The sequence below is a fragment of the Zeus faber genome (assembly GCF_960531495.2).
Source record: "Zeus faber genome assembly, chromosome: 10".
NCBI classification, from domain to species: domain Eukaryota; kingdom Metazoa; phylum Chordata; class Actinopteri; order Zeiformes; family Zeidae; genus Zeus; species Zeus faber.
In genome coordinates, this window is record NC_137199.1 from 23,556,369 (window position 1) to 23,584,238 (window position 27,870).

The window sequence follows — 27,870 nt, forward strand, 5'->3', positions numbered from 1 at the left end:
TCCGATTCTTCGTTCGTTCGAGTCAGACGGTGAACGAGAGTCAGATCTTGTTAAATTGTGAATAGAATTGTCACAAGAATATCAGCAATGGCAAAAATTGATTTGGGGCGGAAGGATGCAAAGTGTTGAGTCCATGATTTAGTTTAGTCGAATTCCCTTGAAAGACGTTACTTTGGCAGAGAGACGCAACGTGGAAGAAGAAAAAAAAAAAGACAAAAAAAACAAGTAACGTTTCTTTCAGTGACTCATTTTCGTTCAAGTCTTAATTCAGTCACATTCAGTTTTAATGACAACAAACGCGTCGGTCGTCTTTGCACGTACGTTTCAGTCAAGTCACTTAGATTAACTCCATTCACTCTATTCACTGAACAAGTCGTTCACACCGAACGAGTCGTTCGCCGGTCCTCCATCACTACTGGCCACAATGGCCGTGTCCGCCTACCGCGGAGCTCCAGGGGGGCGCTGCCACCGCCACCGCCACCTCCACCTCCGTGTCGGCACCGCTACCCACCCCTCCCTCCCTCACATGGCTTCCTCCACCCTGGCTCCGGAAACTATTCCACCCGAACATGGAGGGCAGGTGGTGGAGCCCCGTGTCCTCAGCTTCGTGACCGTCTGCTCCAGCACCCCTCTTCACCATTAGCGAAGAATAAAATCACGAGATGGTCCAGGAATGTGCTTGAAATATTATACACAATTCATTATATATATTGCAAGACCAACACTACACAATTAACTTATACGGTTTATTAAAAAAAGCCTAAAATAAACTAATATTTTAAACAATATACAATAAACTTAAGTACAAGTATATTAGAGATTTAAAACACTTATTCGGTACACCTTGCTAGTACCAGGTTGGACCCCCCCCCCCCCTTCTACCTTCAGAACTGCCTTAATTCCTGGTGCCATGGATTCAACAAGGTGTTGGATGAACATTCCTCAGACATGCTGGCGTCACACGCCTGCTGCAGATTTGTCGGCCGCACATCCATGATGATCCATCCCCCGTTCCGCCACGTCCCAGAGGCGCTCTACTGGGTTGAGGTCTGGTGACCGCGGAGGCCGTTGGAGTACAGTCAACCCGTCACGTTCAAGAAACCGGTTTGAGGTCATTTGAGCGTTGTGTTGCGGTGCAGTCTCCCGCTGGAAGTAGCCACCAGAAGATGGGTGCACTGTGCTCACAGAGGGATGGACATGGGCAGCAACAATACTCAGGTACGCTGTGGCGTTTAAACCATGCTCATTTGGTACCGAGGGGCCCAAAGTGTGCCAAGAAAATATCCCCCACACCATCAGCCTGAACCGCTGATACAAGGCAGGATGGATTCATGCTGTCTACGCCAAATATTGACCCTACCATCTGAATGTCGCAGCTGAATTGGAGACTCATCAGACCAGGCAACGCGTTTCCAGTCTGCTATTGTCCATTTTTGGGGAGCCTGTGCGAACTGTAGCCTCAGTTTCCTGTTCCTGCTGACAGCAGTGGCACCTGGCGTGGTCTTCTGCGGCAAGGCTCCACGTGTTGTGCGTTCAGAGGTGGTATTCTGCATACCTTGGTTGTAATGAGTGGTTATTTGAGTTGGTTGACATTCTATCGTTTCGAACCAGTCCGCCCATTCTCCTCTGGCATCAACAAGGCATTTCAATCCACACAACTGCTGCTCACTGGATATTTGAGAGACGGTTGTGCGTAGGGGGGAAAACCCCAGTAGGTCAGCAGTTTCTGAAACACTCAAGACCAGCCCGTCTGGCACCAACAACCATGCCGCGTTCCAAGACACTTAAATCCCCTTTCTTCCCCCATTCTGGTGCTCAGTTTGAACTTCAGCAAGTCATCCTCGCCATGACTACGTGCCTAAATGCAATGAGTTGCTGCCATGTGATTGGCCGATTAGCTATTTGTGTTAACAAGCAATTAAACAGGTGTACCTAATAAAGTGGCTGGTGAGTGTATGTACGTATATGTGTGTGGAATTCCAGAAAAATAAATATTATAATTGTTTTTTTTATATATAACATATTTTCAATGTTTGTTCTGTCTGCAAGGGTAATTTGATATTAACCACAAATTAAATTTACATATTAGACACACACACACACACGGCCTGCTTCTATTTCGTCAGTGGATCTTAGCGCTAGTTTTGAAGGTAGAAATGTGACTGAAATCTCGTGTCGTCACTGGCGTAGTGTTGCCCACATTACCTACAACACTTTACCAACCAGGAAGTCGAGTTCAAATAAGCTTCCCACATATTAATGCTACAACCGTACTGTAACTTGCTATTATTCTCCACCCTCTGAGACCTCTGTCGGAGACCTAACTCAAATTTGATTCGCTAATCATTTAAAATGCAATATTCAAACACAGTGATTGCACCCTTTGATGAGATTTAAAATTTTGTAAATCTTAACCTTTGTCGACAGTAGTTCAGGATAAATCTTTTATCACAGTTTGTCTTATTCAAATTGACTGCAGATTTCAACAGCCAAAGGGAAACCGTTTCTCCACAAAAGAACGGCCCCACCACAGAATCCAAAAAAACAAACAAATGCTATTTACAGCCACGGACTGTCATCAGCGATAGCGATTTCATTTTCTGAACACCAAATAATCTGTCATTTTGAAAATGTGCTTACTGTGAGAAACACATCTGCTTTATTTTGAAACATCTGAATAATAATATATGACAACGGAGAATGAAAAACATTGTTGAACAGATTTGTTTTCCTGAATTATACACAATGTTGATAATGGTACTGTCTCTCGAAGACTGTTTTAAAAACCCCAAATCAAATGAGAAAAAAAACACACGTCAGATGAAAGCAATATTATAGTAAACCCAAAGTTGAGATTTTGAAGTAGCATAATACATCAGATACCATTCTTCCTCTAGCAGCAGTGCTGTGAATAAATTACTTTCATGAATTAAAAAAGAAAAAGAAAAAAGAAAACAGAAACAAATCCGTCATTCTTGTGGGCTAAAGCAATTTTACCAAATTCTGGTAAAGCTGGGCTCCGTGCTATTTGAGGCAGGCCCCTTTCAAGTCATTTAAAAAGTATCATCTATCACATACAATAGAGTATAGAGTGTGGCATGATAAATCGGTGATGCGAATTTCAGGATATCAGGATTATCGCTGAAGCAGTTACTGACCTGCAACCTCCGAGAATAAAATACACGACACGAACTGCACTTGCCTGAATATTTTCAGTGTCAAATATAAAATCAAACATTAAAATTAAATGCAGTGCAACATCCGGTGGAATATGAAGACGTGCTGACTATCAGGTCCTCTTCAAGCCTTGTACTTCTCCTTTCCCGTCTCACTAATGACACAAATATGCTGAAAAATAAAAGATGCAGAGGACAGCGGTCAAGACTTTTACTGCTGATCAATACTTTTTTCGAAAAATACAAACTGCTATAGATGTATTATTTTAATGGATTCCCAACACTTACATTAAGATCGCGAAAGTACTCGTTGTAGTCTAGCGCGTATCCCACCACAAATTTGTCGGGGACTTCAAATCCTACAACTGGAGGCAAAAAACAGAACAGATAATTATACTTCTCTTTCTTTGAACAGAATGTATCAGCTGACGTTCGAGTGATGAAACTTACAGTCTGGCCTGTATCCAACGCTTCTCGGTGTCCTTTTCACCAGCAAACTGTAGGGGAGTGAAGAAAAAAAAACTAATTAATAAAAAAAAGTCATCACATGTCCACAATTCCCCATCGGATCGCTACATCAGGCTATGCATGTCTCCACCGGAGGGTCTCTGCAGAGCACCCTGAGAACAAGCACAGGACTGTCTGCCGGACCCCCCCGGGGTGGCGTTCCCAGTCTGCCGCAGCCTCAAACGCGATACGTTACCTTGCTACTTTCACCATTTTTGGATTGTACTGTTTAAGGAGCTCCAACAACGTCTTCATCGTCTTCCCTGTGTCAATAATGTCCTGGGAATAAAAAGAGAATACCTAACATTAACGGCCGACTACGCAATGAGGCATGAATAAATAAAGGGAATGGGGGAAAAGGGACATACCTCGACGATCAGGACATTCTGTGTGACAAGAGGAAAAGAGGTTTTGAAGTTGGTCAAAGGGGAATGTAAGTGGGTGTCAAAGTTCCACTGTCAGGGTAAACTTCTATGTTCTTCTGTGGCTTTAACCTTTGGAACCGTGTTGTAATTGTAGAAGACAACATTCACTGAAACCACTCGTCTGGATCATAGAATGAAAAGCAGATTTTTTTGTTTTTTTTTGACAGGCATGTTTGGAGCGACGGCAAAATGAGTATTGAGAGACGTGGGTTCCGAGGAGCAAGAAGTCTCTGAGGTCTGTGCATTTATAAACAAGATGGTTGTATAATCACAATTTAAGCTCCTGTTAAAATGATGATGATTGAATAATGGCTTTAAAACTACACTCTGTAACTTTTTTTTTTAACCTTAAAATAACAGCTTCAGAATCATTTTGATGCTACACCGACTTGTAAAATTGGAGAATGGCACCTCTTTCACACCCCCCCGAACGCCTGTTCTTGCACCATGTGACTTCTGTGGTCGGGTACGAAACCGCAGGAAAAGTGTGTTAAGCGTTAAGGCACTACGTCACTTCCTCAATGTTTGGCTCTGGTAATTAACAGGTTTTTTTTGCCTCATCAAATGTATTAAAAACAAATAACAAAAAAATAAATAATTAACTTGTCGGTCAAAATGTCCGGTAATAACGCTCACACAAAATGTAGCCGCTCCACCTCCCCGATGACGGGCCCAGTGGTGCACTTCAGCACCTGCACCTCGGCCGGGCGCACCAGCCCTCACTTTCATTGCGCCACGCGGTTTGTTTCACCCTCTAACTCGCGTGTGCGAGCCGATCTGCCCGGCCGAGCATATCTGGTACCTACACCGGTAGCAGGGGGCCCCCGTCCCTCCCCACGCCTTCTCTGTGTAAGGGGCGCTGTAACCTAGGTGTACATTATATTTGCGTTTGTAACATAGACTGTTATTGAAATGAGACCGATAAGGCTCAAATTAGTCGTGAAAGATAAATTTATTTTCACACAGCGGACCGAGTTTTAGGGCAGTGGTGCAAAAGTGCAACTGCACTCAGAAACTGTAGGGGCGTCAAATCCCAAATACCAAAAACGACATTGTTCTGCTTTAAATCAAATCAAATTTAAATCAAATTTTATTTAACACATGTGCTGCAACTTAAATTTGTCAAAATGTGGATAAAATATCAAATATTTGCCAAGATTTTGCTGTCACATAAATATTTCAGCCATATTAACTGATATAATAATTTTAGGAAACGTCATGCACGTCATTTCTCACCTTTCCGGTCAGTGTAGACAAGTCATCACCGCCAATGACTTTGATTTCACCTGTCGATTGGTCGTTCTGTAAAGACACAGAAAACACTGTTGTCAGATTTTCCACATGTCCACATGCTTCAAAGGGTGAGCTACGTCAAGCTGTTAATACACAAGAAGCTTTAAAGCCGAATTTGCTTCATAATCGGCCTCACTCTATACCCCGACTATTTTCTGGTGGCAGGACTTAGTTTCCCAAAGGGGGGCATCAGAATGCCTTGCCACCTATCTTTACTTCATACGGAGTATATAATATGAAAAACCAACTGCAGCAATAGGTGGTTGCAAAAGGCGCACCAAGCTCTGACTGGTTAGAGTAATCGAAAACTATAACAATAACAAAACATATGAATCAATTTGTGAGTGTAAACATAAAAACTCAGTCCAATAAAAAGCGTTTATTACACAGTAGCTTTTAAGGCGAATGAAGTCCACGGTCATCGGGATTGAACGATCACAGTTCCTGTTCAGGGCCTTGATGTAATCCAACAGGTCGGCAAAGAACTTGTAGCCGCCCTTGAGTACGCAGAGCGCCACGATGTGGTGCCCGCCCATGTCCTTCATGATCTCCCGAGCCAGCCTCTCTGTCCTGGAGTCGTGGAAGATAAGATATGACATATGATAAGATAATAAATGATATGATAAAATAATATATAATATGATAACATATAATATGATAAGATATGATAAGATAATACATGATATGATATGATCATATATAATATGATATGATAAGATCATATATAATATGATATGATAAGATAAGAGAGAACTTGATTCATCCCAGTGGGGAAATGCAGGTGTCACAGTATCCAAAAACCGTGCAAGTCAAGAAAGGGATAAAAAAATATATACAACATAATAAAAATGACATATGTACACATCTCTCCACAGAGCTACCATGGAGTAGCACTATGCTAACTAGTAGTAGTTAGTCCAATGTTACACTTAAGTGAGTAAATACAGGAAGTAGCAGCAGCAGAAAATGTAAATCCAGTGATGGCAGCATTTGCAATAAATATGGTATAAGTATGGTTAAGTACATACTATTTATAATGAATTATAATACAGGGTGGTATTATAATGACCAAAGTATAATATAACATAGTATAATATGGTAGAATGAAGTAGAGAACAGTATGAAAGAAATGTGGGGCCGTGAAAAGAAGCACTGTTGTGTTTTCCGCTCATATTTACCAACTTCCTTTACCTATTTTTATAAACACTCTAAACTCTTACGTCTATTTCTAAGAATGTTCTTTACAGGAAACCACAAGGCTTACAAATAAAACATATACAATACATAACAGTTATCTGCACAATTCATCTGTACGCATGTGGTTTCCCCTGGAACCTTTTTTTTTACAAAGTGTATCTCTATATTACTCTTGTAATAGTTCCATCGTGTTAAAATGAATTTGAGAATGGGAAAATGTTAATCAAAATTACATTTATACAACAAAATGCAAAATAAATAGTTCTGCTGTAATGTCAGAGCCACACCTTGTGCTATCCTTGAGATCACAGGAATTGTTAAAAAAACAGAAAAAAAAAAAAAGAGGCGCCAACCTGTCCAAGATCAGCCCGTGTGGGATGTAAACCCTCTCCAAATCGGCGGCGTAGTGCTTTGGTATGCAGAACAGGTCAAGGTCATAGCCCTGCTCCTCATCGCTGATCTGAAATGAGTTGATAAAAATGTGTTAAGAACTGCCGTCGGGGTACAATAAGGCCTTATCGAACACTATTAAAAAAATGATGCCCCCCCGGATGCCCCCCCGGATGCTGCGCTCGTCAATTGAGCGTCGCCTGGCTCTGCCGGCCATACAGCCACGTCAATCCAGGCTATTCTCATTTGTAGTTCCACGTTGGTGGAACGAGCTGCCAAAAATGACCAGAGCGGGGACCTCCCTCTCTGTCTTTAAGAAGCACCTGAAGACCCAGCTCTTCAGTGAGTACCTTCTGTCCTAACCTACAATTACTTAGCACCACCTTGCAGTATTTATTGTTACACGAATGTTGTTGTTACACTAATCTCTGTCGCAATGTAGCTTGAATGTTATTCTCCCTTGTAAGTCGCTTTGGATAAAAGCGTCTGCTAAATGACTAAATGTAAATGTAAATGTTAAAAAGAAAAATAGGGACTCTTACAAAAACAACGTGACCCTAAAATCTGCAAAAGAAACCCATATTTTATTGGAAAAAAAAAAAAATTTAAATTGGGGGGGCAGGGGGACCTGAAAAACTCAGCTCCACTTGTAATCAACATTTTACTGGTTACGTTTGATTTGTTTGTTTGTTTCCAGCAAATCCCCGCTCTGAAAGGGATGCCGTGTTTCCCTCCTCTCTTGTAAAATCGAATTTCCGACTGAAAGACGCACACGGCCCAGTCGCTGAACCCTGAACACATAAGTTGTGTCATGTGATGGCCTGGCGGGCTGCGCGAAGACGGTTAGGCCCTGTGGGACTCAGGTGTTGAAGCCAGACGGATCCCGAATTCCACACCTCGACCGGCGGCGGGCCGTTCCCACGTAGTCCCGAGGGTCAAGGCGGCAGCCAAGATGTGTTGTCAGGGGCGGTGCCAATAAATTAAAATAAATATTTTCCCTTTCAACTGAAAACAACGCCATCTGCTCGTTCTTTATACATCCATTCCCAGAACAGCAACGGCCCATGGCGAGCAGCTGGACTACCGGGCTTGATCTGGAGTCGTGTCTATTAAACCGGTTAAGATGGAAAACATATTGTAAAACTTTGTCCTTCTTGAATTTCGTCGCTTAGATATGTTACTTCACAGGAGTTCAAATAAATAAATAAATAAATAAATAAGAATAGCCCATGAAAAACATTATAACCTAGATTTTAATGTGTGGGTTTGTGTTTATACCATATATTAAACACCTGTACATGGAGAACAGTAAACAAAACAAAAAAAAACCTTGAAGTGGGTGCAAACTGTACAGAAAATAGATAATATCAGCCCCTCCATACTCCAGCTGTCCTGATGGCCTCCCTTGGCCCGGGCTGATAAACAGCTTTTTGGGACTTTTCAGCCGAATGTTTGCCAACTTTAACCATTTCGTGGTCTGTGCTGGCAGGGTCCGCCCAAAGTCCAGCCCGAGGGGTAGAATGCACGTGGTCCCAGCCAATCACCCCAAAACCATAGCACCGGGCGGAGGTGTAACGGTGCGTACTCCAGGTCGGGGACGTACCTGGACCGGAGCAAATGAGAACCACGGCCGCGTTCACAGGATAAAAAAAAAAAACCCATTACGAGTGTCGGTCACGGGGTAGTGCGTCGCGCCCACCGCACAGCGAACACGCGTCGCGACACGGGCACGACGTGCCAACAACACGGGAGTAACTCCAACACTGAATTTAGAAAGCCCGGACAATTTACACGGAAAATATAACAACACACAGCCAAGGAACGAGCCCTGGAAATGAATCATCCGTATATGACAACGTCTATTGTATGTGTACGTGCGTGTTGTTCGCACGTTTTTAAAAAGACACGATTTCGTTCAGATGATCCTTTCCTTCTGGTGTGGGGAACCTGCGTTCGCCAGTTGTTGTGCTGTAAACGGGTTTCGCAGGGTTTCTGTTTTTGTGATTGTTTTTTTTTTTTTAATATGTAGCCGGTCACCTGTGCCATGAGTGCGGCAGCACGAGTGTGACAGCCCGCCCCGCAGGCCCCGGTGGAAGGCGGACGTCGGCAGCTTTTTTTGGGTGGGTGGGCGGGGGTAATAACCACAAGTCACCAGCCGCCCCCCCCCCCCCCCACCGAGGATCATTTATCGGATAACACTCAAAACGATCCATTCCTTGGGGATCGAGTAGACGCGGGGTGGCGGGGACATTACTGGCAAGCCCTCAACATATGGCCCCCACCCTCCTTCCGCCGGCTCGCGTCGACCGAAGCGCAAACTCACCACAACGCAGGAGCTGGACGTCGCCATGGCGGAGTCGCTCGTCCGCGGTCTAATGGGAGAAAACAACAACAACCAAAAAAAAAATAATAATAATCCTCAAATCCGCGGGAAAGGCGCTTTCACGCAGACCTCACCCTTCTTCTTGGGGACGCACGCATCGCCAGCACACGGGGTTGCTACGACCGAGCGTCCCTGTTCTACTGTGACGTCTTATAAAGGGGCGTGGCCAGCAGAAGGTACACCCCCCCCCCCCCCCTTGAACATGGACCGAACACACTGTAATGCAGTTTTGTTGTAATGCGTCAATCACAACGATGATCCGTCCTAGGTTTCCAGTTGCAGATACAAGGGGGTCCCTTAGTCATATGAGCTTTTTGCAAACTCGCCTTTTAACCAAAGCAATCCAACCTTCCACTCACCTATAATACGACGTGCTCCATACAGTATGACGAAGGGCAAATATAGAGGGAATGCGTCATGCCTCTCTTCGGTTACACTCCACATCACCCAGCCCCGCAGGTTAACACTATTTCCAGAACACATTTCAGTCATTTGCCCACTCTGGAACCACTTTAAAAAGAAACGAGTCAGTTCACCAGTGTGACGTGTAAAATAAAATTCTATTCCAATTATTAATGGATACATTTGCAGAGATACAAGGAACGGTACAACAAAGAAAAGCCAACACTTCTCCTAAAGAGCTATATCTTGCCCTTTAGCTGTGAAATGCCACTTTTTAATAGTGGAAAAATACAAGTGCATGCTGGCGGGAAAAAACAAACAAAAAAAAAAAGAAAAACTCAAAATATTTAAAACCATTTATGATGATGATACAGTAGCAAAATCTTACAAGTAAGAAGGGCTAACAGGAAAAAAAAAAAGATTAATTGAAATCACTGCTTCATAGAGAGATTAGAGTCCTTATGAAGCTAAGCTATAGGAAGAGGACTCCTGTCTTAGGCAAGTTAAGTGATGCCATGTAAACTGTGGGACACACACGGGCAAATGCGACAATCAAAGATCTGTCCAGTCGTCTATCATTTCACGGTAGTATCACGTATACTTCTTAAGTCCAAAACGGAGACTCAAAAGATCCCCCTCGGCTTCCGGTGACTCTGCAGCGGTCCTCCGCTCTCCGCGGAGCGCAAGCAGTCTGTGAAAAGGTTCATCTGGGCGACCCTCGATATACATGACAAAGGATGCACAAAGAAGTCAACTGGTTTTGTTTCCTGGCGATACACGTGTCTCCTGGGAGAAACGACGGGGACTCGCAGGCCGTGACTTTTTTTTTTTGCCTCGTCTGCGATTCCTGACTTAAAAAAATATCTTCTCCTCATCTTTGAACGTCTTTTTTTGTCCCCCACCCTCCTCCTCCACCCGACTCTGCACCCATAACAGCAACCTGTAAAAAGAGAAGAAGCATGAGCAAAGGTTAGGAGATGCGTTTCGGCCCTACTCGCCAAAATGCTGTTTCTCTGTTGGAACTGAAGTCGTCGAGGGACGATGGACATAGTGCGACGACTGTTGCACACAGCCAACTCAAACATGAATGCACCGTGGACTCCATGACGTTTTACAGTTTCTCACCTAGTTGCCATTCGCTTGTGACTGGGTTAGCGTTCCCGCTGCCCTCTCTCTACTGCGATTCTCCCGTTCCTCGTCTTCCTCATCCCTCTCCTCATTGCCACTGTGGTTCTTGCAGTACAGTCTGAAAAAACAAAAACACGTCACTTCACTTATTATACCCCGATGGTACACCTACCCTTCAAAAAAACAATAACATTTCCATTTCCAATCCTCAAAGTCATTCCTAGAGAAATAATACACCATTTTTTCACTGCTATTTTATTCTGAAAATGGAAAGTTAGCGCCGTAATATTTTTTAACCAAAACCTAAGAGTAATTCAATAGACTTACTTGTAGATGCCACGGGCCATGTTTTCTATGTACTTTGCTTTGTCCTGCAGGCCGCAGTGATAATGGTAGGTTTTCACACAGGCCTTGATTTCACATCCGATCGTTGCACCCAACTGAGTGCAGAGTGTACATTTCTGGAAATAAAAAGAGGATAATTAAGTCTTTAAACGTCCCTCAGCAAACGTAAAAAAAATAAATAAATAAAAAGCCTTTCGATTTGTATAAGAATAGAACATTATTTGTCAGAGGCCACGTCATGCGTTGTACCCAGTTCAATTTGCAGACTTGCGTGTCAGCACAGAGCTCGGGGTCTTTAAAGGGAGTCTCAAAGTGATGATTCGAGAGTAAAAAAAATCCATTATGTCCTCTCTTTTCCTGACTGTGTGCGCCTGATAAAGCTTGCCTCATCTCCCATAAGTTGCTAAGAAAGTCACACCAAGGTGTTGGCCCAATGATCGATAGCAACCCAACGAAGCAGATCTTAACACACAGAAAACCGACTGGGTTTTGCGATGGAAAGACCGCCTTGGCTGGCATTTGGCACGCACGCCGTGACAGTCGGCTCCAAGGGTCGTTTAGAATTGTATCTACAGTGATATCCCGGTCTATAACTTTGGCTTCTACGGTTAGATGTTGCAGTGGGGATGGTCCGTGCCTGAGGTCTGTGACCGTTTCTTTTGTTATCTACCTCATTCACATCTAGAAATTTAGCAGAAAACCATCGATGGAACTGGCTTTCAGAACCACAGGTCTGGAGTTATGCAGCAGTGCTGTTGAATTGTTCTTCTTAGCCACGGGGGGATATGTCAGACGGCTTCCACTGGGCTGGCGCATCGAGATCCTTGTTGCAGTGATCACACGGATCACAGAAAACCTGGGCCATCCTGTTCTGAGGTTCCATTTGTCAAATTGTGTTTAGTAGGTGGTGAGACCGCAACCAGTTTGCAGTATTCTTCCACTCGTGGTCTATGATCATGGTGCCTCGATGGAATATGTGATCGCATATGTGATTTGAGAATCAAATCCCTTCCAGGCGTCTCTTTCTGTCCTTTCTCAAAATGACGCAGGGCCTTTTCCTCTAAACGTCCTCTATGCCCGGTTTACTTGTGGAGTATTTCTGGAATGGAATTTTTGACTCAGCTCCATTTCCTCATTGAAAAGCCATTTTCTTCACATCTCATGTTATTTTAAAAACATGAAAAAGGGGCGTTGAAAATGTTTTCAAACGTATCGTTTGACGTTAACTTCCTGCATACAGCCAGTCCTTACCTATTCCTTCTGTAACTTCCTGTTTTAAATTGCCATCCCTGTCCATCCAGTTTATTCCCCAGGGCTCTCACATTAACAATAAACTATGGATGGACATGGCTGCTTTACACTCCTCTGTGTCCTCCTGTTCAACTTCTTCCTCACCACTAGCAGGCCTGTATCAATCTGGCGAGTTTCTAACGATCCATTCCAAAATGGGTGAAAAATATTTATTCTAATAACTTTCTTGAAAGGTGAGTGGGCATTGCTGGCGTTGTGGGGAAGCATTTTGACAGTGACTATCACAAATAAGCTAGATGACGTTATTCAAATATTGGTGAACAACTGCCACAGCGTGTTTTAAGAAGTGTTTGAACCCCGGATACATTCAGTTTCGGAACCTCCTCATACCATTCTTTTCCCTCTCTTTATTTCCTGGATGACCGTCTTCACATCAAAGTTCCCAAACTCAGCCCGCGAGGTCGTGGTCAGCTGGACCGTCCCGGACGAAAAAAGCTTTGGAAGGGACGTAAGTTGAGAATTCACAACATTAGGATTCTGGCTGGCTCATAACAAACAAACAAAAAGCGATAGCATGCAGCGTGCCTGTGCTCGACCCGTCTTACCATGCACTTGTAGTGTGCAGCAACCTTCTTTGCGTTATCCGCATGAAGCATGCCCCTGGTTTCGTTCTCCTCCTCCCCAGCGTGGCAAAAGCCACAGCGCTGACCACTGTCTCCGGGACTGACCCTCAGAGGCGATCGGTCTCTCTGAAAAATAAATAAACAGAAATAAGACACGGGCAGAAACCGAGTTGAGAAGTAAAGCCAAGTTCAAAGTTGCGCCTGGGTTTCCTGGCTTACGTGCGATGAGCTCTCCTCGTCCGGACCCTGGGAGGCAGAGTGGGCGTCTTCCGGTTGGCCACGCGACCTCACCTTGTTTTTCCCCTTCTCAAACCTTCCACGGCCTTTACTCTGCGGAGGTGAGGAATCCGAATCGTTGGCCATCTCCCCTTCTTCGTCTGAAAGCAATCGTTTAAACCATTTAGCTGGGGGTAAACCCCCCCCCCCCCCACACACACACACACACACCCCATGGAAATAACACACAGCTGAAAGACCCAACAACCCTGTCCAAAGAGCTTTGAATCATTGGACAGTTTTCCAATCCAGTGACTCAGGGCTCTCGTAAATAAATCTTCTGCTTTCGGCTGCTCCCGTTAGGGGTCGCTACAGCGGATCATCTGTCTCCAATACCTTCTGTTCTGCGCATCTTCCCCCCTTACACCAACCTTGCTCTCGCACGTAAATAAATAAATAAATAGCGTAATGTCAGATGGTTAAAGTGAAAATCCCTAAAATTATTTTGTGAGAAATCCCACATTGCTTTTCTTTATTGCATTTTTCAAGAAACAGCCAGTCAATGTGTTTAAATTCTGCTTGTCTCCGATACAAATGTTGTTGCCTTTGTTGGCGGCGGGCTCCGTCTTTCCCGCCAAGAACGCAAAGAGCGGGCTTGCATAATCAAGAAGCGGGATCAGCCGCGGTGCATTTGGTAAAGCAGCATAGCTGATTGAGGACAGTAAACAGAAAATATGGAGGATCACTTTAAAGAAAAAAATCTGCACCCTGCCATGAAAGAATATCCCTGCCATCTCATGTGACCAAAAAATAAAAAAGAAAGAAAGAAAATAAATTAATTGGGAAGGGAATTTGATCTTTTTAGAGCGAAGACGAGGGTAAACCCCAATGTTGAAAAACTGCTTAATTTGGAATAGAATTCTGAGACTTGTAATGTTATCCACACAGCACAGACAATCTTATGGATTGCCACTTTGACCTCCTGCCACCGGGGATTAATAAAGTATTATCTTATCTTTTAGTTAGAACATTAGAGGAATAGCGTATTAAAGTGACTTTCATTTCACTTTTCCATCTTTCCTCTGTGCCATTTTGTATATAACTGTGTTCAATGTATTTGCACCAGCCCTTACGCAAATAAACTATAAATAAAATAAATGTAAACATAGATAAATAGCGGTTTAAGTTCATGTTACCTTCACTGGCGTCCTGGCAGGCATCCCGGTGTTTGCGACAATAAACACTGCATTAAGGAGGAAAAATAAAATACAATCAAGACTCATTCTGATGTGACTCATTTTTCTGAAGTGTCTTTAATGTCCAAAATTCATCAAGCGGAACTTACAGATATATTCCTTGTGAGGGACTCTCTTTGACCTGGGCTCTGTCCTTCAGAGCGCAGTAGTAGTGATACGTTCTTCGGCATGTCTTCACGTCACAGCCGATCGTAGCACCGGGTCGATGGCACGATGAACACATCTGAGGGGTGAGGACAGCAGGGACGTACAGACGGGTCAAGAGTACACGACCCCACGTGTGATAAAACCTAACAACTGACAAGGAAACTTACAAGGAAACTTACAAGGAAAAAACGTTTCCCCACCTGCTTCCTTGACAAAACATGGGCACGAACCTGGCTGTTTCTTATGAAAGCCAGTTAAAACTAAAAATGCTCAAAAGCCAAAAGCTATACTGGTCCCTTTTCATGAAGCATACAACCTTTGAAAAGTGTTAGTGTTGTCAATCCCGACTGAAGAATCTCAACTATGCACTTGTACATATTATAGTTAAACAAATATGAGTCTAAGGCAATTTGGCATTGGATAGAGAAAATAATTTGGGACACTCACCAATTTACTCCCTCTTTTGATCTCCTTTTTCACATCTTCAATGGAAAATCCTCCAAGGTTGTCACTGTCGGAGTGTGACGTTACAAGGGCAGATGAGAAAAGCTACAATGGGGAAAAAACAACAGCAATATTATTGTTAAAGTCAAAACTTTGCGTATTTCATCCAATTTGTCACTGGATACCAATGGCCACAATGTGCCTTGGTACTATTGCAACAGATTTGCAGGTGTGTGTGTGTGTGTGTGTGTGTGTCATTTTGTGCTCAAGTGCCGACAGCACCACAAATACCTTTCACTAGCAACAGTAATTAAATAAAACTAAAACTGTACATGACAATTTTAGTACTGAAAACAGGATTCATATATTGTGCTATTTCCTCTGAATAAGATAGTTGCTGCTTCGTGGAAGCTTGCTCTTACCATGCACTTGTGGTGGGCTGCCACCTTCTGGTTGTGGGAGACGAGTAGCTGCCCACACTCCTTATCCCGGTTGGTTCTGCAAAAGGCACATTTAGGGAGACGCGCTGCCGCTCCTTTCCTCTGAGCCGACATGGCCAAGATCTTTGCGTGCCCGAATTTAGGACTGAGAAAGAACAAAATGAAGACTGACATGAGGACGACATGGAGACAACGTGAGCTTCTCTAAAGGCTTAAAAGGTAGAATATTTCCAAGACATTATCTTAACACGGGAAGAACATAAACAGTTTGTTCATTGTACTTAAAAGTATAATTCAACTACAATTCTAATTATACAACAGTTCTAATTATGCCTTTTAATTTTCATAGGTTTTGGAACACTACAATCTACGACTCGATCAATCAAGTAAAATCAATAATTGATTGAAACCTATAATAAAACACATCAGTAACAGCAGGTAAGAAAAGAAGACAGTGAACATATTATAAATTATATTCTACACCGATCAGCCACAACATTAAAACCACTGACAGGTGAAGTGAATAACATTGCTCATCTAGTTCCAATGGCACCTGTCAAGGGGTGGGATATATAAGCAGCAGATGAACAGGAAGCAGGAAAAATGTGCAAGCGCAAGGATCTGAGCGACTTTGACAGGGGCCAAATTGTGACGGCTAGACGACCTAGTCAGAGCATCTCCAAAACGGCGGGTCTTGTGGAGTGTTCCCGGTATGCAGTGGTTAGGACCTACCAAAAGTGGTCCAAGGAAGGACAACCAGTGACAGGGTCATGGACGCCCATGAGCACATTGATGCACGTGGGAACTGAAGTCGAGTTTTTCTCGTCCGATCCCACAGAAGAGCTACTGTAGCACAAATTGCTGAAAAAGTTAATGCTGCTATGATAGAAAGGTGTCAGAACACACAGTGAATCACAGCTTGCTGCGTGTGGGGCTGTGTAGCCGCTGACCGGTCAGTGCCCATGCTGACTCTTGTCGACCCCCGAAAGCGCCTACAATGGGCACGTGAGCGTCAGAACTGGACCATGGAGCAATGGAAGAAGGTGGCCTGGTCTGATGAATAAAGTTTTCTTCAACATCATGTGGACGGTCGGGGTTAGGGTCCGATGGAGCATCTGTGCGATGTGCTGGAACAACAAGCTCGATCCACGGGGGCCCACCTCACAACTTACAGGACGTAAAGGATCTGCTGCTAACACCTTCAGAGGTCTTGTGCCTCCATGGGTCAGAGCTGTTTTAGCAGCACAGGGGAAGCTACACAATATTAGGCAGGTGGTTTTAATGTTGTGGCTGATCCGTGTTTATTATAAGCATGAAAACGCGAGAAATAAATTTCCCCATGTAAACGTCGTTATCTAGTCTGTTTCTCATTTCCACCCAAATTAAAGCAAACAGTATGAAATATGTAAACAGCTGTGGAAAACATCAACCAGAACCTTATTGGTTCCATCACCTTGAAGGTCAATGATTATTATGTGTTCTGCCAAACAGCTGATCACTAGCACAGCCCTGCTAGAGCACAAATACTGTTGAGGCAGGGGAAGGCGTGAGAGTCACAAAAGTTTTCCTAGAGGTTTCAACTTTGAGGAGGTGCCGCTAAAACACAACTCGGGAGATTTTATTTATTATTTTAATCTGTAGCAGAGAATAACTATGCACAACAATCAGATTTCTCAAAATGGTACGACAGAACACGTAGAAGGCTTGGCTTGACTCAATAGGTCGTCCACCCTGGGATGACAGATATAATAACATCATCAGTGTGGCGTGGGGGGGAAAAACGCTGCACGGAGCCTAGCTGCGCGTGCGCGTAGACAGGCGACATTAGAGTCCGCTCAAGGTTTAAATGTGAATTAAGATATTTAGCTGATTTGGACAAGACCGACTTGGTGGATCGGAGCTGCTCCGTGGGGGTACCGCTGCAGCAGGCTCCGTCCCCATTGCACGGCAGCTGGGTCAAAAGGGGGTTAAATAAATCCACGCCGAAAGGAAGGTCACGTCCAGAAGAGACGGCAGATATGCGCCCTGGCCCACGGCACCGACACGGCCGTGGACGTGTTTTAATCAGAAAATACAAAACAAAAAAGGCGGCGCGCCGCGCCTCGACGTAGCCGCCCCGCCGACGCCGCGCTGGGAAGGCCGGGTTCCGGGCTGCGGCAGCGAGAGCCACGGAGCTCGGCGCGCGAACACCCAAACACACAAACACGTGAACAAACCCACGAGAGGCTGTAAACACCACGCTGGAGAACCCTCTCTCTCTCTCTCTCTCTCTCTCACACACACACACACACGGGGAAGGACCGGTTCTCACGTCACCAGATCACACACGCTACGTCGGGTTTCCGCAGCGGTCTCGGCGGCACCGGGCGGATTAGAACCAACCAGTAAAACCCGCTTCCTCCAGCAAAGTTTCGGATCAACTGGGTGGGTGTGTGCGTCTCACAGCCCCCCCCCCCACCCTCCCCGGTCCAACTAAAGGTGGGAGACGCTTCGCAGGACGAGCACCCACCTACCGAGCTATACACCTCCCCAAACAGCAACAGCGAGGCCCGTCGGACGCGAAGAGGAGCGGCGGGCAGCAACCAGCGCCGCTGCCCCGACGTCCCACGGACGGCGGGCGGGCGCGGCGGCGACCGTCTCCCCCCTTTCGACGGTACCGACGCGGCGACGGGCGCGGGTTGTTCGCAGCCCCTCTTTTTTTTTTTTTTGCCGCCACCGCACGCGGAGGGGGACCTCCCCGGCGGGCTGGTCCGCCGAAACACGGCCTGCTAGAAACACAACAATAGGCCGTGGGAGACGCCGAGTCGCTCCGCGGTCGCAAAAGCCGAACTTCTCGATCTTACCCCGGCGAGCGGTTCGTCTTGGGGCTGAGGTGGACGATTCGGCGGAGAACCGCGTGCGTGCGTGCGCGTGCGACGCGTTCTTTTCCGTGCTTGCTTTCGGTGTGCGCCGTCTCTGCGTAGCGTTCAAGTGACGTTGCCGACGCGTTGCGCTCACCGTTCCCCCCAAATAATAATGACATTAAAAAAATACTATTAAAAATAAAAAATCCACGCGTTTCGGAGTCGGTGCAACGTCTCCCCCGTGTTCCGACGTGAAGTCAGAGGTTTGACTCTGAACACGTAACAATTAAAGGAGTTTTCGAGGGGACGATCACCGGTTAAATTAAAAGTCACAGCAGAATTTTGGCGAGTTACGTTTCCGCAACACATCAAGGGTTGTGTTGAATGTATTATGTATGTTTATTATTAATTTGGATGTGTTTTCTGAACATTTTTTTATTTTTTTTTTTTGCATTTCAATAAAATGGCGTCCGTGCTTTCATAGGAAAGAAACTTGAGTCAAGGGGCTGTGGGATTTCGTTTTCTTCCTGCTATACATTAATATTAATACATACATTAAGGGGAATGTTTGTTACCGACGCGTCGTTTCACCTTGTGGGGCCAAACACGGTTCGTGCTGGAGGCGGAGCTTGTCGAGTTGCGGTTACCACGTGGTCGTGACGTCACTGGACCACCGGAAATGACGCGAGGGGTTTGAAAAGTCTCAGCGCTGTCATCGACGATGGGATTCTTTATATTTACCAGATGTTGAATTTACTGAGTTTTGAGTCACGATTATCATTATGATGCCTTCATTTTTGCCTCGATGTCACGTGTTGTGACTAAAACACAATTCAGGTCATTCTCAGGTGTGTGTAAACGGAGAGACAGAACACTGGATCGATATTAACCACACAATTGACCGATCAAGAATAAGAGAGCTGTTTGTTCATTCTCATATCTATTTATGTGCATGGAACGTTGCAGTACTTCTGCAATTGACACAAACTTTAATCGATTAACTGCGCGCACGTCAGAATGAAGCCGTGAAATTGAACTCGCCTGGGGGGAAAAAAAAAAAGCGTGACAATTCAGAGCTCCTCCCTCGTCTTGCAGTCTCCAGGTGAAGCAGGGCGAGCGCGGCTCCTGCCGACCACCAGGCCGCCGGCGACGGGAGCTGTCGCGGCCGCGTTCTTCCGTCTTCAAATGCCCTGAAGCTTCGGCTCTTTTCGGAGCAAACCGGAAGAAAGCCCCCCCCCGCCCCGAAGCCTCACGAATCTTTGTCGTGTATCCTAAAAGCGTAAACAGGGATCGACATGCAAATACAGAACAGCATGTGACACGACGATTAGACGACTTAAAGGAGCGGTGTGTAGCGTTTAGTGGCATTCGGTGGTGGGGCTGCCCTCTCTTTTTACAAGCTAACATTAGCGAACTTGTGCTAAAGAGCGATCTTATTCGAGGAATTTAGTCGGATGGTGAGATAGCGTTGGCAGGACATATCGTTAGACCGGATGGACCGCCAGCGTTTGGTTTGTCCACTGTCGGAACATGGCCGGCCTCTGTGGAAGAGGCCCCTGTAGTAGATTAAAAAGGGCACATTCTCAGGTAACGAAAACACAATTCCTGTTTTCAGGGGATTATACACAAATGAAATAATACTTGTGAGTATAATATTCCATTCCTGCCGAGTCCCTTCCGTAGATTTTACACACTGTACCTTAAAAAAAAGTGTGATATATGGCAATAACACTGTAATAAGTTAGACTCGACCCATCGGTTATTAGCTGTCCATGCTCTGGTATACATAGCCATCATGTACAGAAAGATTCTACTATATTCATACTCGGTCACATCGCATCCTTACAGCCTTTTTTGATAATCTTTATCTGGTGCATAGAGCACATTTTGTATATTCTGTACCCAGTGTTTTCTGCTGCTGTGGCCCATCCACTTCAAGGTTCGGTGTTTAGGGATACTCCTCTGGATACCACTGTTGTAATGCCTGGTTATTTAGACCTGTCGGCTTTAACCAGTCTGGCCGGTCTCCTCTGACCTCTCTCTCATTGACAAGGCGTCTTCACCTACAGAACTGCAGTTCACCGGCTGTCCCCCCCCCCCCCCCCCCAAAAAAAACCAGTCTCTAAACTCCAGAGACTATCGCTGTGCAAGAGAAAAACCCAAAGAGATCGGCAGTTTCTGAGATACTCAAACCACCTGGTGGGGCACCCACGGCCATTCCACGTTCAAATTCACATTTCTTTCCAATTCGGTCGGAACCGCTGGACCCGTGTCTTGTCTGTTTTCCGACAGACTGGAAACAACAAGGTGTATTGTTGCCACCCAGTTTACTATAACCCAAACTGGCCCAAAAAGCCCAAAAATAAGCCCCAAAAAGCCATGTATTCACATATTCACTTAATTTTGTCTCCATTCCCCAATAAATGACGACCCAAACGGAGGGGATACATTATGAAATGTAATCACTAAACATTATGTTCAAGAGCTATGAACTTTTAACACTTCCTTGGGCTTTATCATTTCTAATACCCACGGTCTTGGAACAAACAGACTCTTACATAAATAGTTCCATCGATTAATCTAATATTATCTGACCTCTCGTCTACACGACCCATTTGTACCTTCCTCTGACACTTGAAACATCTCAACGGGGGTCCATCGTCGGCCTGTCTACGTCACATTCTTGCTCCGATTAAGTTCCCCTGTTTATTATTCAAAAGCTCTCTACCTCCGAGATGTTACAACATGCTCCTTTAACTCCTGCCCGTCCACCTGAAACCCCCCCCCCCCACCCCCACCTTGTTAACTTGCACTTTCTTTATGTTTATTGCGCTTCATGACCATTACAAACCATTGGCAAGGCGCGGTAACCCCAAAACACTGACTCAAACAGGACGGTACGCTTGAGGGCTCAGTGACTTACATCCCTTACATTTCCATCACTCACACCTGGAATTCATCTGCGTCCTCCCATTCTTCCCATCTCGACCCCCTTTCTCTCTCAAAAGAGCTAATCCCCTCTTCAGAGGCCTTCCTCATCTCCCTTACTCCCCACGGGTCACCTGACTCATTTCCATGTCTTCACGACCCGTGGTTTAAGCCATGAGAGCCTCACTCAGCATCAAGGCAGAGAAACAGCGCGGCAACATTGTTCCGAACCTATACAAGCCATCAGTCGATATTCCAGTACAACGCTCCCCAAACAACCTACTTCAAACTGGCATCTAAAATCAAAAAAACCCACTACAATTCTACATAGCCTTTGCTACAGTCTACTGACAAACCTTGCTGACGTTCGTTCTCCGCCTGTCACCTACCAACAGCCCCCGAAATCCCATTCCCAGCTGAACCGGCCACGGCTGCACGCTGCCGGCCATGGCCGCACGGTGCCGGCCACGGCCGCACGCTGTGGGCCACGGATGCGTGCTGAACCCTGCCGGCCATGCATTTAGTTGCTGCCATGTGATTGGCTGATTAGATATTGAAATAAAGTGGCCGTTGAGTGTATATTGAATTGTTATTTTATCCTCCTTGTCTCTCTGCTCTGCACTACACCTACTATTACCACGGGGGAATACAATCCTCGTGTATAAAGATGTACTTGGTCCAGTCAACCCGTTCTGATTCTGACTCAGGTCTAAATGGACACACCACGGGTCAGCGATTTCGCAAGGGGACCCCGTGCGCGCGCGCGTGATTACGTCTCCGGGGCAGAGCGGGCGGGCGGCGCTTACGATAACCTTGTCCGGGGCCGCGCGGCAAAACGCTCCTCCTCCGCGGGCGACACCGGAAACGAATCCGAGCGCTTCCGCGGAGACCGGGGGGGGGGGGGGTGTGGAGGCGTGACGTCTGATTATTTATTTATTTTTTTCACCGAACGCGATTGGCCGAAGCGGCCGTCGATCATCCCGCGAAAGCTCGCGGCGAACAAAACAAACCCGCCCAACGTCCCGACGAGGAGAGGACGGAGCGGAACAGGGAAATAAAGTTGTCAGACTGGCCGGCCCAGCAGCAGCAGCAGCAGCAGCCGCAGCTCTCCCCGAAAGTTAGCTGTCTAGCTAGGAGAGGCGACGGACGGTCCCGATCTTCGCGAAACACCAGCGCCATGAAGGTCGCGGGTTTGTAACTGCCACACACAGGTTCTAACGCCCGCCGCGGAAGAGCAGGGAAGGGGAGATATCGCTGAGCAAAAGTGGAATAGAGGAGCGCTGCGCCGCTAGCTTGGGTGTAGCTAGCTAACCTTTACCCAACAAGCCCCTCTTCAAGTTCAGCACGTCAAAGTTGCTCGGTGAGTCTTGTAGACCGTGGTCGCACGACGTTTGCAAACGATGTTTGTGTTGCCTCTCGATCGCGACCTTATAGTCTCGCGGGTATCTGCGTAGATAGATTGAACTTCACAGATTTAATTCATGGATAGATTTTACTTCGTACACACATGTGTGTATGTTTGCAAACTCGCACTGTTTCATATTACTGACTCTTGATTTTAGGTTGATTGTATATTGCCTATTTTTCTTTCTTTTTTTATTTTATTGTTAATTTTTAGGTTTTGCATATCATGCCTTTCTTTTTTACATGTTTAAGTTTGTTTGTATGTGGCCATTTTTTAAAATAATTTTCTCGGTTTATTCTTCATTGTCAATTCTTTTCCTATTTTTTTTTGTATTTTTTTTTTAGGTACATTGCATATTGTCAATTATTAATTCTTATTTATTTTATTGTTATTCCCTATTGTTTTGACGTGAGCTGCTGTGAACACTGCAACCCCCCTCCAGAGATGAATAATATCTATCTATCTATCCATCTATCTTCACTTGTGAATATTACTGAGACATCTTTGTCCCAAAGTGTTGTGGTTGTATTTTTATTTTCATGATATTTTCTGAAAAGAGAAAAAGGGTTATAGGTTGCTGTTTCGTCAGGTGGTGAAATTAATGATGCCATAGCATCTCTCTGACGTAATTGCAGGAGGTGGAGGACACAGGGTTGTGTGTGTGTGTGTGTCTCTCACACACACACACACACACACACGGTAGATGCCATTAAAAACCCAATTAAAAGACGAGAAGCTGCTTTTTTTTCAGACCAAGGCCAGATTTTTTTTTTTTTAAGGCATTGGCCACTTCAAAGATCTGACTGAAACGGGGATGGTCGTAGATCAGGAGGTAGAGCTGGTCGTCTAGTAATCGAAACGTTGCTGGTTCGATCCCAGGCTCCTCCTGCTAGCGTGCTGTAGTGTCCTTGAGCAAGACACTTAACCCCTAATTGCTCATGATGGCTGTGTCCGTCGGTGTTTGAATAATTGTAAGTCGCTTTGGATAAAAGCGTCTGCTAAATGTAATGTAATGAAACAATCCTCTTTCGGTGCACTTTGTTGAAGCCATTTTGCGCCTCGCACATAACATTTGATCGCTTTCTTCTTCACAATGTCTCGTTGCATTTTAGATTAAGGCTTCAACTAAGCCTGCATCATGCCTTTTCCTTTCGGGAAGTCTCAGAAGAGTCCGGCCGAGATAGTGAAGAATCTCAAAGAGAATGTGGCTTACCTGGAGAAGCTGGATGCTGCGGAGAGCAAAAAGTGTGAAAAGGTGAATATTGGGCCCATTTTCCTCATTCCGCTTGTGATCGCAAGTGGCCTCTTGAGTTTTAACCCCGGCTGACACACACTGACCATTTTTCTGCTGTTTACAGGTTGCAGAGGAGGTGTCGAAAAATTTGTCTTCCCTGAAGGAAGTGCTGTGCGGAACAGGTGATAAGGAGCCTCAGACGGAGGCCGTGGCTCAGCTCGCACAGGAGTTATACAACACCAATCTTCTTATTGCTCTCATTGCAAATCTGCAGAGAATTGATTTTGAGGTGGGTGAATTTTTTTTTTTATTTTTATTTTTATTTTTTTTTTTTCTGGAATTATTTTTATGTGTGTGGAACTAATTGATTTCCCTGTGCCAAAGCTGTAGAGTCAATGACCATGCATGCATGATTGGTACAGTAAAGGCCAAAGGAAAATATGGGTGGCCCTATCGGCAAGCTCAGTCTCTTATTCACCAGAGTGCCTTTTCGCAGGGGAAGAAAGATGTGGTGCATTTGTTCAGCAACATTGTGCGACGCCAGATTGGTACTCGCACACCCACGGTAGAATACATCTCTTCCCATCCACAGATCCTCTTCATGCTTCTGAAAGGGTGAGTGTGATCCTCTGCAGGCAGATGCAATGATTTTTTTAAAAATACCTTTCAATACCTTTTGGTGTTTCATGAGAATATACTACATCTTCTTTGAACTTCCTCTTTTGGCAAGCGACGAGACAGATGGTTTGCATTGCTTAACTCAAAAAGTTTGACATGTGTGAACCTGTGCAGATATGAAAGTGCAGAAGTGGCACTGAACTGTGGAATGATGTTAAGAGAATGCCTGCGTCATGAGCCTTTGGCACGAACGGTGCTCTTCTCTGAGGAGTTCTACTGCTTCTTCCGTTTTGTGGAGCTGTCGACCTTTGACATTGCATCTGATGCTTTTGCCTCATTCAAGGTATGCATATTTTTTTTGCCCCCTTTACACCTGAAGTAAGTTGTATCACTGGTTTAAAAAAAAAAAAAAAAAGAGAGAAAAAAACTCTTGACTTACACATACGAACATCAGGTTATTAGGGCTTCATAATAATCGACACCAAAGTCAGCACAGGCACATTTTTCTCTTCTATCCAAATGCAACGGTTATAGCTTGAATTCCACAAGGTTTGTGTCAGCTTTGAGGAGAGGAGACACTGACAGGGGTAGGAAAGGAGAAGGCCATTTTAATTACTAATGAAGAAATGTCCTTCCGTGTCAGGTGTAAATATAATCGAATCTCCGTCTAATTCATATCTGGGCACAACTGAAACATAAGTTGTGTTGAAAGACGGACAAACGGGAGCTCTCCTCGCTGAGATCCAATCATGACACGTGCTCTCTGTTTTGCCATACCAGGATCTCCTTACAAGACACAAGATCATGTGTGCAGATTTCCTTGAGACCAACTATGACAGGGTGAGCATTCTAGTGTAACCTGTTTTGTGTGTGTGTGTGTGTGTGTGTGTGTGTGTGTGTGTGTGTGTGTGTGTGTGTGTGTGTGTGTGTGTGTGTGTGTGTGTGTGTGTGTGTGTGTGTGTGTGTGTGTGTGTGTGTGTGTGTGTGTGTGTGTGTGTGAAAAGGGCGTTGCTGTGAAAGAGCAACCTACCCTGTATAAATAAAGGTAAAAGTGGAAGTTTGTAGAGGGGAAAGAAATCCCAGCACTCTGTGCTTTGCACCGGCATTGTAAAACATATTTGTTTATTTTTCCTCCGTTTTGCTATTAGGTGTTTACCGAATATGAAAAGCTCCTTCACTCTGAGAACTATGTTACCAAACGTCAGTCATTGAAGGTACCGTTCTTTCATGTCCTGATCTGTTTGCTCACACATGCTCGCTGTCTTCTACCTAAAGAACAATATACAGAACAATCCTCTTTCTTTTGGTCACCTTATTTTTTTTCCTCAGCTCCTTGGTGAACTTCTCCTGGATAGACACAACTTCACTGTTATGACCAAGTACATAAGCCGGGCAGAAAACCTCAAGCTGATGATGAACCTGTTGAGGGACAACAGCCGCAACATCCAGTTTGAGGCGTTCCACGTCTTCAAGGTGTGCGTTTGAGACGATACAATGGCATTAAATGGCGCCCCCCCCCCCACTACTGTAATTCATATTAGTTATTAATGTTAATATGGGGGAAATATTGTCACCACAAAAGATAAGAAATGAAGGACTGCAAAACGATGTGAAATTGAGTCTGCAACTGATAAGACTTTTGTTGAACTAGACACTGTCTCAAGTAACCAGCCAATATCTGCTCATTTCTTATCCTGTAATATTAAATTGTTCGTACAGCCCTTTTAATTATGAAATTGGTCACCAACAAAGACAGTGTTTTTGGTCTTTGCCCGTGATTCATTTCCAAAAGTAATCCCCGTTGGTAGTGTTTCTTCTCCGTCCCTTGCTCAGAGAGCAGCGATGACTCGGTTTCCCGTCCTCACGCAGGTATTTGTGGCGAACCCCAACAAGACTCAGCCCGTGCTGGATATACTCCTGAAGAACCAAGCCAAGTTAGTGGACTTTCTGAGCCATTTTCAGACGGACCGCTCCGAGGACGAGCAGTTCTGCGACGAGAAGAACTACCTGATCAAGCAGATCCGGGACCTGAAGAGACCCGCGGCGCCCGACGAGGCCTAAGGTGTCGTCCCCCCCCCTACCATCCCCTGGGAGCGACTCGCTCCGTCGGGTCTTGGCGTCTGTCGGAGTGCCGGGGTACCCGGTGAGGGCGGAGTTAGGGTGCGCAACACGTGATTCTCTAAAATTGACTTAAGAAAAATAGAAACTGTGTAGAAAGTATAAAATACATCCTTCACTTTTTTTTTTTTTTTTTTTTTTTTTTTTTTGTGTGAACATGGAGGTGATTTCTTTGAGGGTGAGCAATGCGTGGGCCAAGAACTGTTATTTAAACCATAGTGCTTCTTTAATGACTATAGGCGTCTAGTAAGTGTATGTTATTGTACATAAAATGTTACTATAGATGAGCAATCTCCTCAATTGTTATCCCTTGCAAAGACCTTACTGTGACGTAAGCGTCACCCATCCAAAGCTAACAACGACTCTTGAGGTGTAAATCGTAACCTTTAGGGTGAGTTAGGTAGAGGAACAATAAAGATAAACTATTTTGATGACGGAACTTAATGGGTAATATCATATAATAAGATGACACGTTTTCTCAACATCACAGTCTAACTTATTTCATAGCATGGTGTCGCCTTCATTGTAAGCTATTTTGTTGTTTTGAGACTTTAATGATCTTGTAAAATACAAATCTAGCGAAATGACATGTGGATTATATTAGCCGGTTAATCATTGGTGATTAACGTGTTGCGTAGCCCTCTGGTGCATGTGTAAGGTTACAAAGAAAAAGGAGTTGTGGCTGATGTCGTTGCTCATGCCCGATGGAACAGGAAGAGAAAATCAAAACTATAGAGGAATCAATTAATTGTACCAGAGCTTTAGCTCGACTGTGGACCGCGGGGGTCATTCGACTGGAGTGGAAACAAGGCGCCGGATAGCGCTGCGGGCTGTTTGTGCGGAAAAGCCATCAATTCATGTCCAACGCGGGCAGAGAGAGTATTCTCGATGCATCGATTCAAATTCTCCCACAGATGGCGAGAAAAATTTGGAAAGGAAGTTATTTCTTTAGGATTCCAAAATAAAATTGACTTTTATGGTGGGAAATAATGCTAACCCTGGCGTTCGTGAGCTCCGCCATGACTACCATCTCAGCCCCCGTTCATTTCCAGCTGCGGATAGAAACATTTTGCTTGCAATCTCACATTGTCAAGTTGAACA

At 44.9% G+C, this 27,870-nt stretch overlaps 3 protein-coding genes across 5 annotated transcripts in view; 1 reads left to right on the forward strand and 2 right to left on the reverse strand.

Annotated features, from left to right (window-relative positions):
- Positions 1-2,631: 2,631 nt before the first annotated feature.
- hprt1 (hypoxanthine phosphoribosyltransferase 1) lies at positions 2,632-9,506 on the reverse strand. Its single transcript, XM_080007793.1, has 9 exons — positions 9,312-9,506; positions 6,952-7,058; positions 5,788-5,971; positions 5,345-5,410; positions 4,052-4,069; positions 3,880-3,962; positions 3,627-3,673; positions 3,465-3,541; positions 2,632-3,348 (listed from the first exon to the last, which is right to left on the reverse strand). Exons 1-9 carry the CDS (start codon positions 9,336-9,338, stop codon positions 3,301-3,303), a joined length of 657 nt encoding a protein of 218 aa, XP_079863919.1. The 5' UTR covers positions 9,339-9,506; the 3' UTR covers positions 2,632-3,300.
- Positions 9,507-9,912: 406 nt separating this feature from the next.
- Positions 9,913-18,575, reverse strand: phf6 (PHD finger protein 6). 2 transcript variants are annotated; one of them, XM_080008584.1, is made up of 11 exons: positions 18,467-18,575; positions 15,606-15,768; positions 15,187-15,288; positions 14,682-14,815; positions 14,533-14,579; positions 13,340-13,497; positions 13,103-13,246; positions 12,888-12,992; positions 11,229-11,362; positions 10,899-11,019; positions 9,913-10,713 (listed from the first exon to the last, which is right to left on the reverse strand). In XM_080008584.1, exons 2-10 carry the CDS (start codon positions 15,735-15,737, stop codon positions 10,899-10,901), a joined length of 1,077 nt encoding a protein of 358 aa, XP_079864710.1. In that variant the 5' UTR covers positions 15,738-15,768; positions 18,467-18,575; the 3' UTR covers positions 9,913-10,713. The 2 variants fall into 2 exon arrangements, with proteins under 2 accessions (XP_079864710.1, XP_079864711.1); XM_080008585.1 differs by lacking the exon at positions 18,467-18,575 and adding an exon at positions 18,137-18,218.
- A 1,365-nt stretch (positions 18,576-19,940) lies between these two features.
- Positions 19,941-27,870, forward strand: part of cab39l1 (calcium binding protein 39, like 1) — a 9,828-nt gene continuing 1,898 nt past the window's right edge. The window contains exons 1-9 of one of the 2 annotated variants that reach the window (XM_080007588.1): positions 19,941-20,053; positions 23,912-24,054; positions 24,158-24,322; positions 24,530-24,648; positions 24,826-24,994; positions 25,432-25,491; positions 25,800-25,865; positions 25,981-26,124; positions 26,521-27,870. The exon at positions 26,521-27,870 is cut by the window's right edge and continues 1,898 nt beyond it. In XM_080007588.1, coding sequence (XP_079863714.1) covers positions 23,938-24,054; positions 24,158-24,322; positions 24,530-24,648; positions 24,826-24,994; positions 25,432-25,491; positions 25,800-25,865; positions 25,981-26,124; positions 26,521-26,712 — 1,032 coding nt within the window. In that variant the 5' untranslated portion in view covers positions 19,941-20,053; positions 23,912-23,937 and the 3' untranslated portion in view covers positions 26,713-27,870. Of the gene's footprint in view, positions 20,054-22,447; positions 22,755-23,911; positions 24,055-24,157; positions 24,323-24,529; positions 24,649-24,825; positions 24,995-25,431; positions 25,492-25,799; positions 25,866-25,980; positions 26,125-26,520 lie in introns of those variants that run through there. The other variant, XM_080007587.1, reaches the window with a different exon arrangement.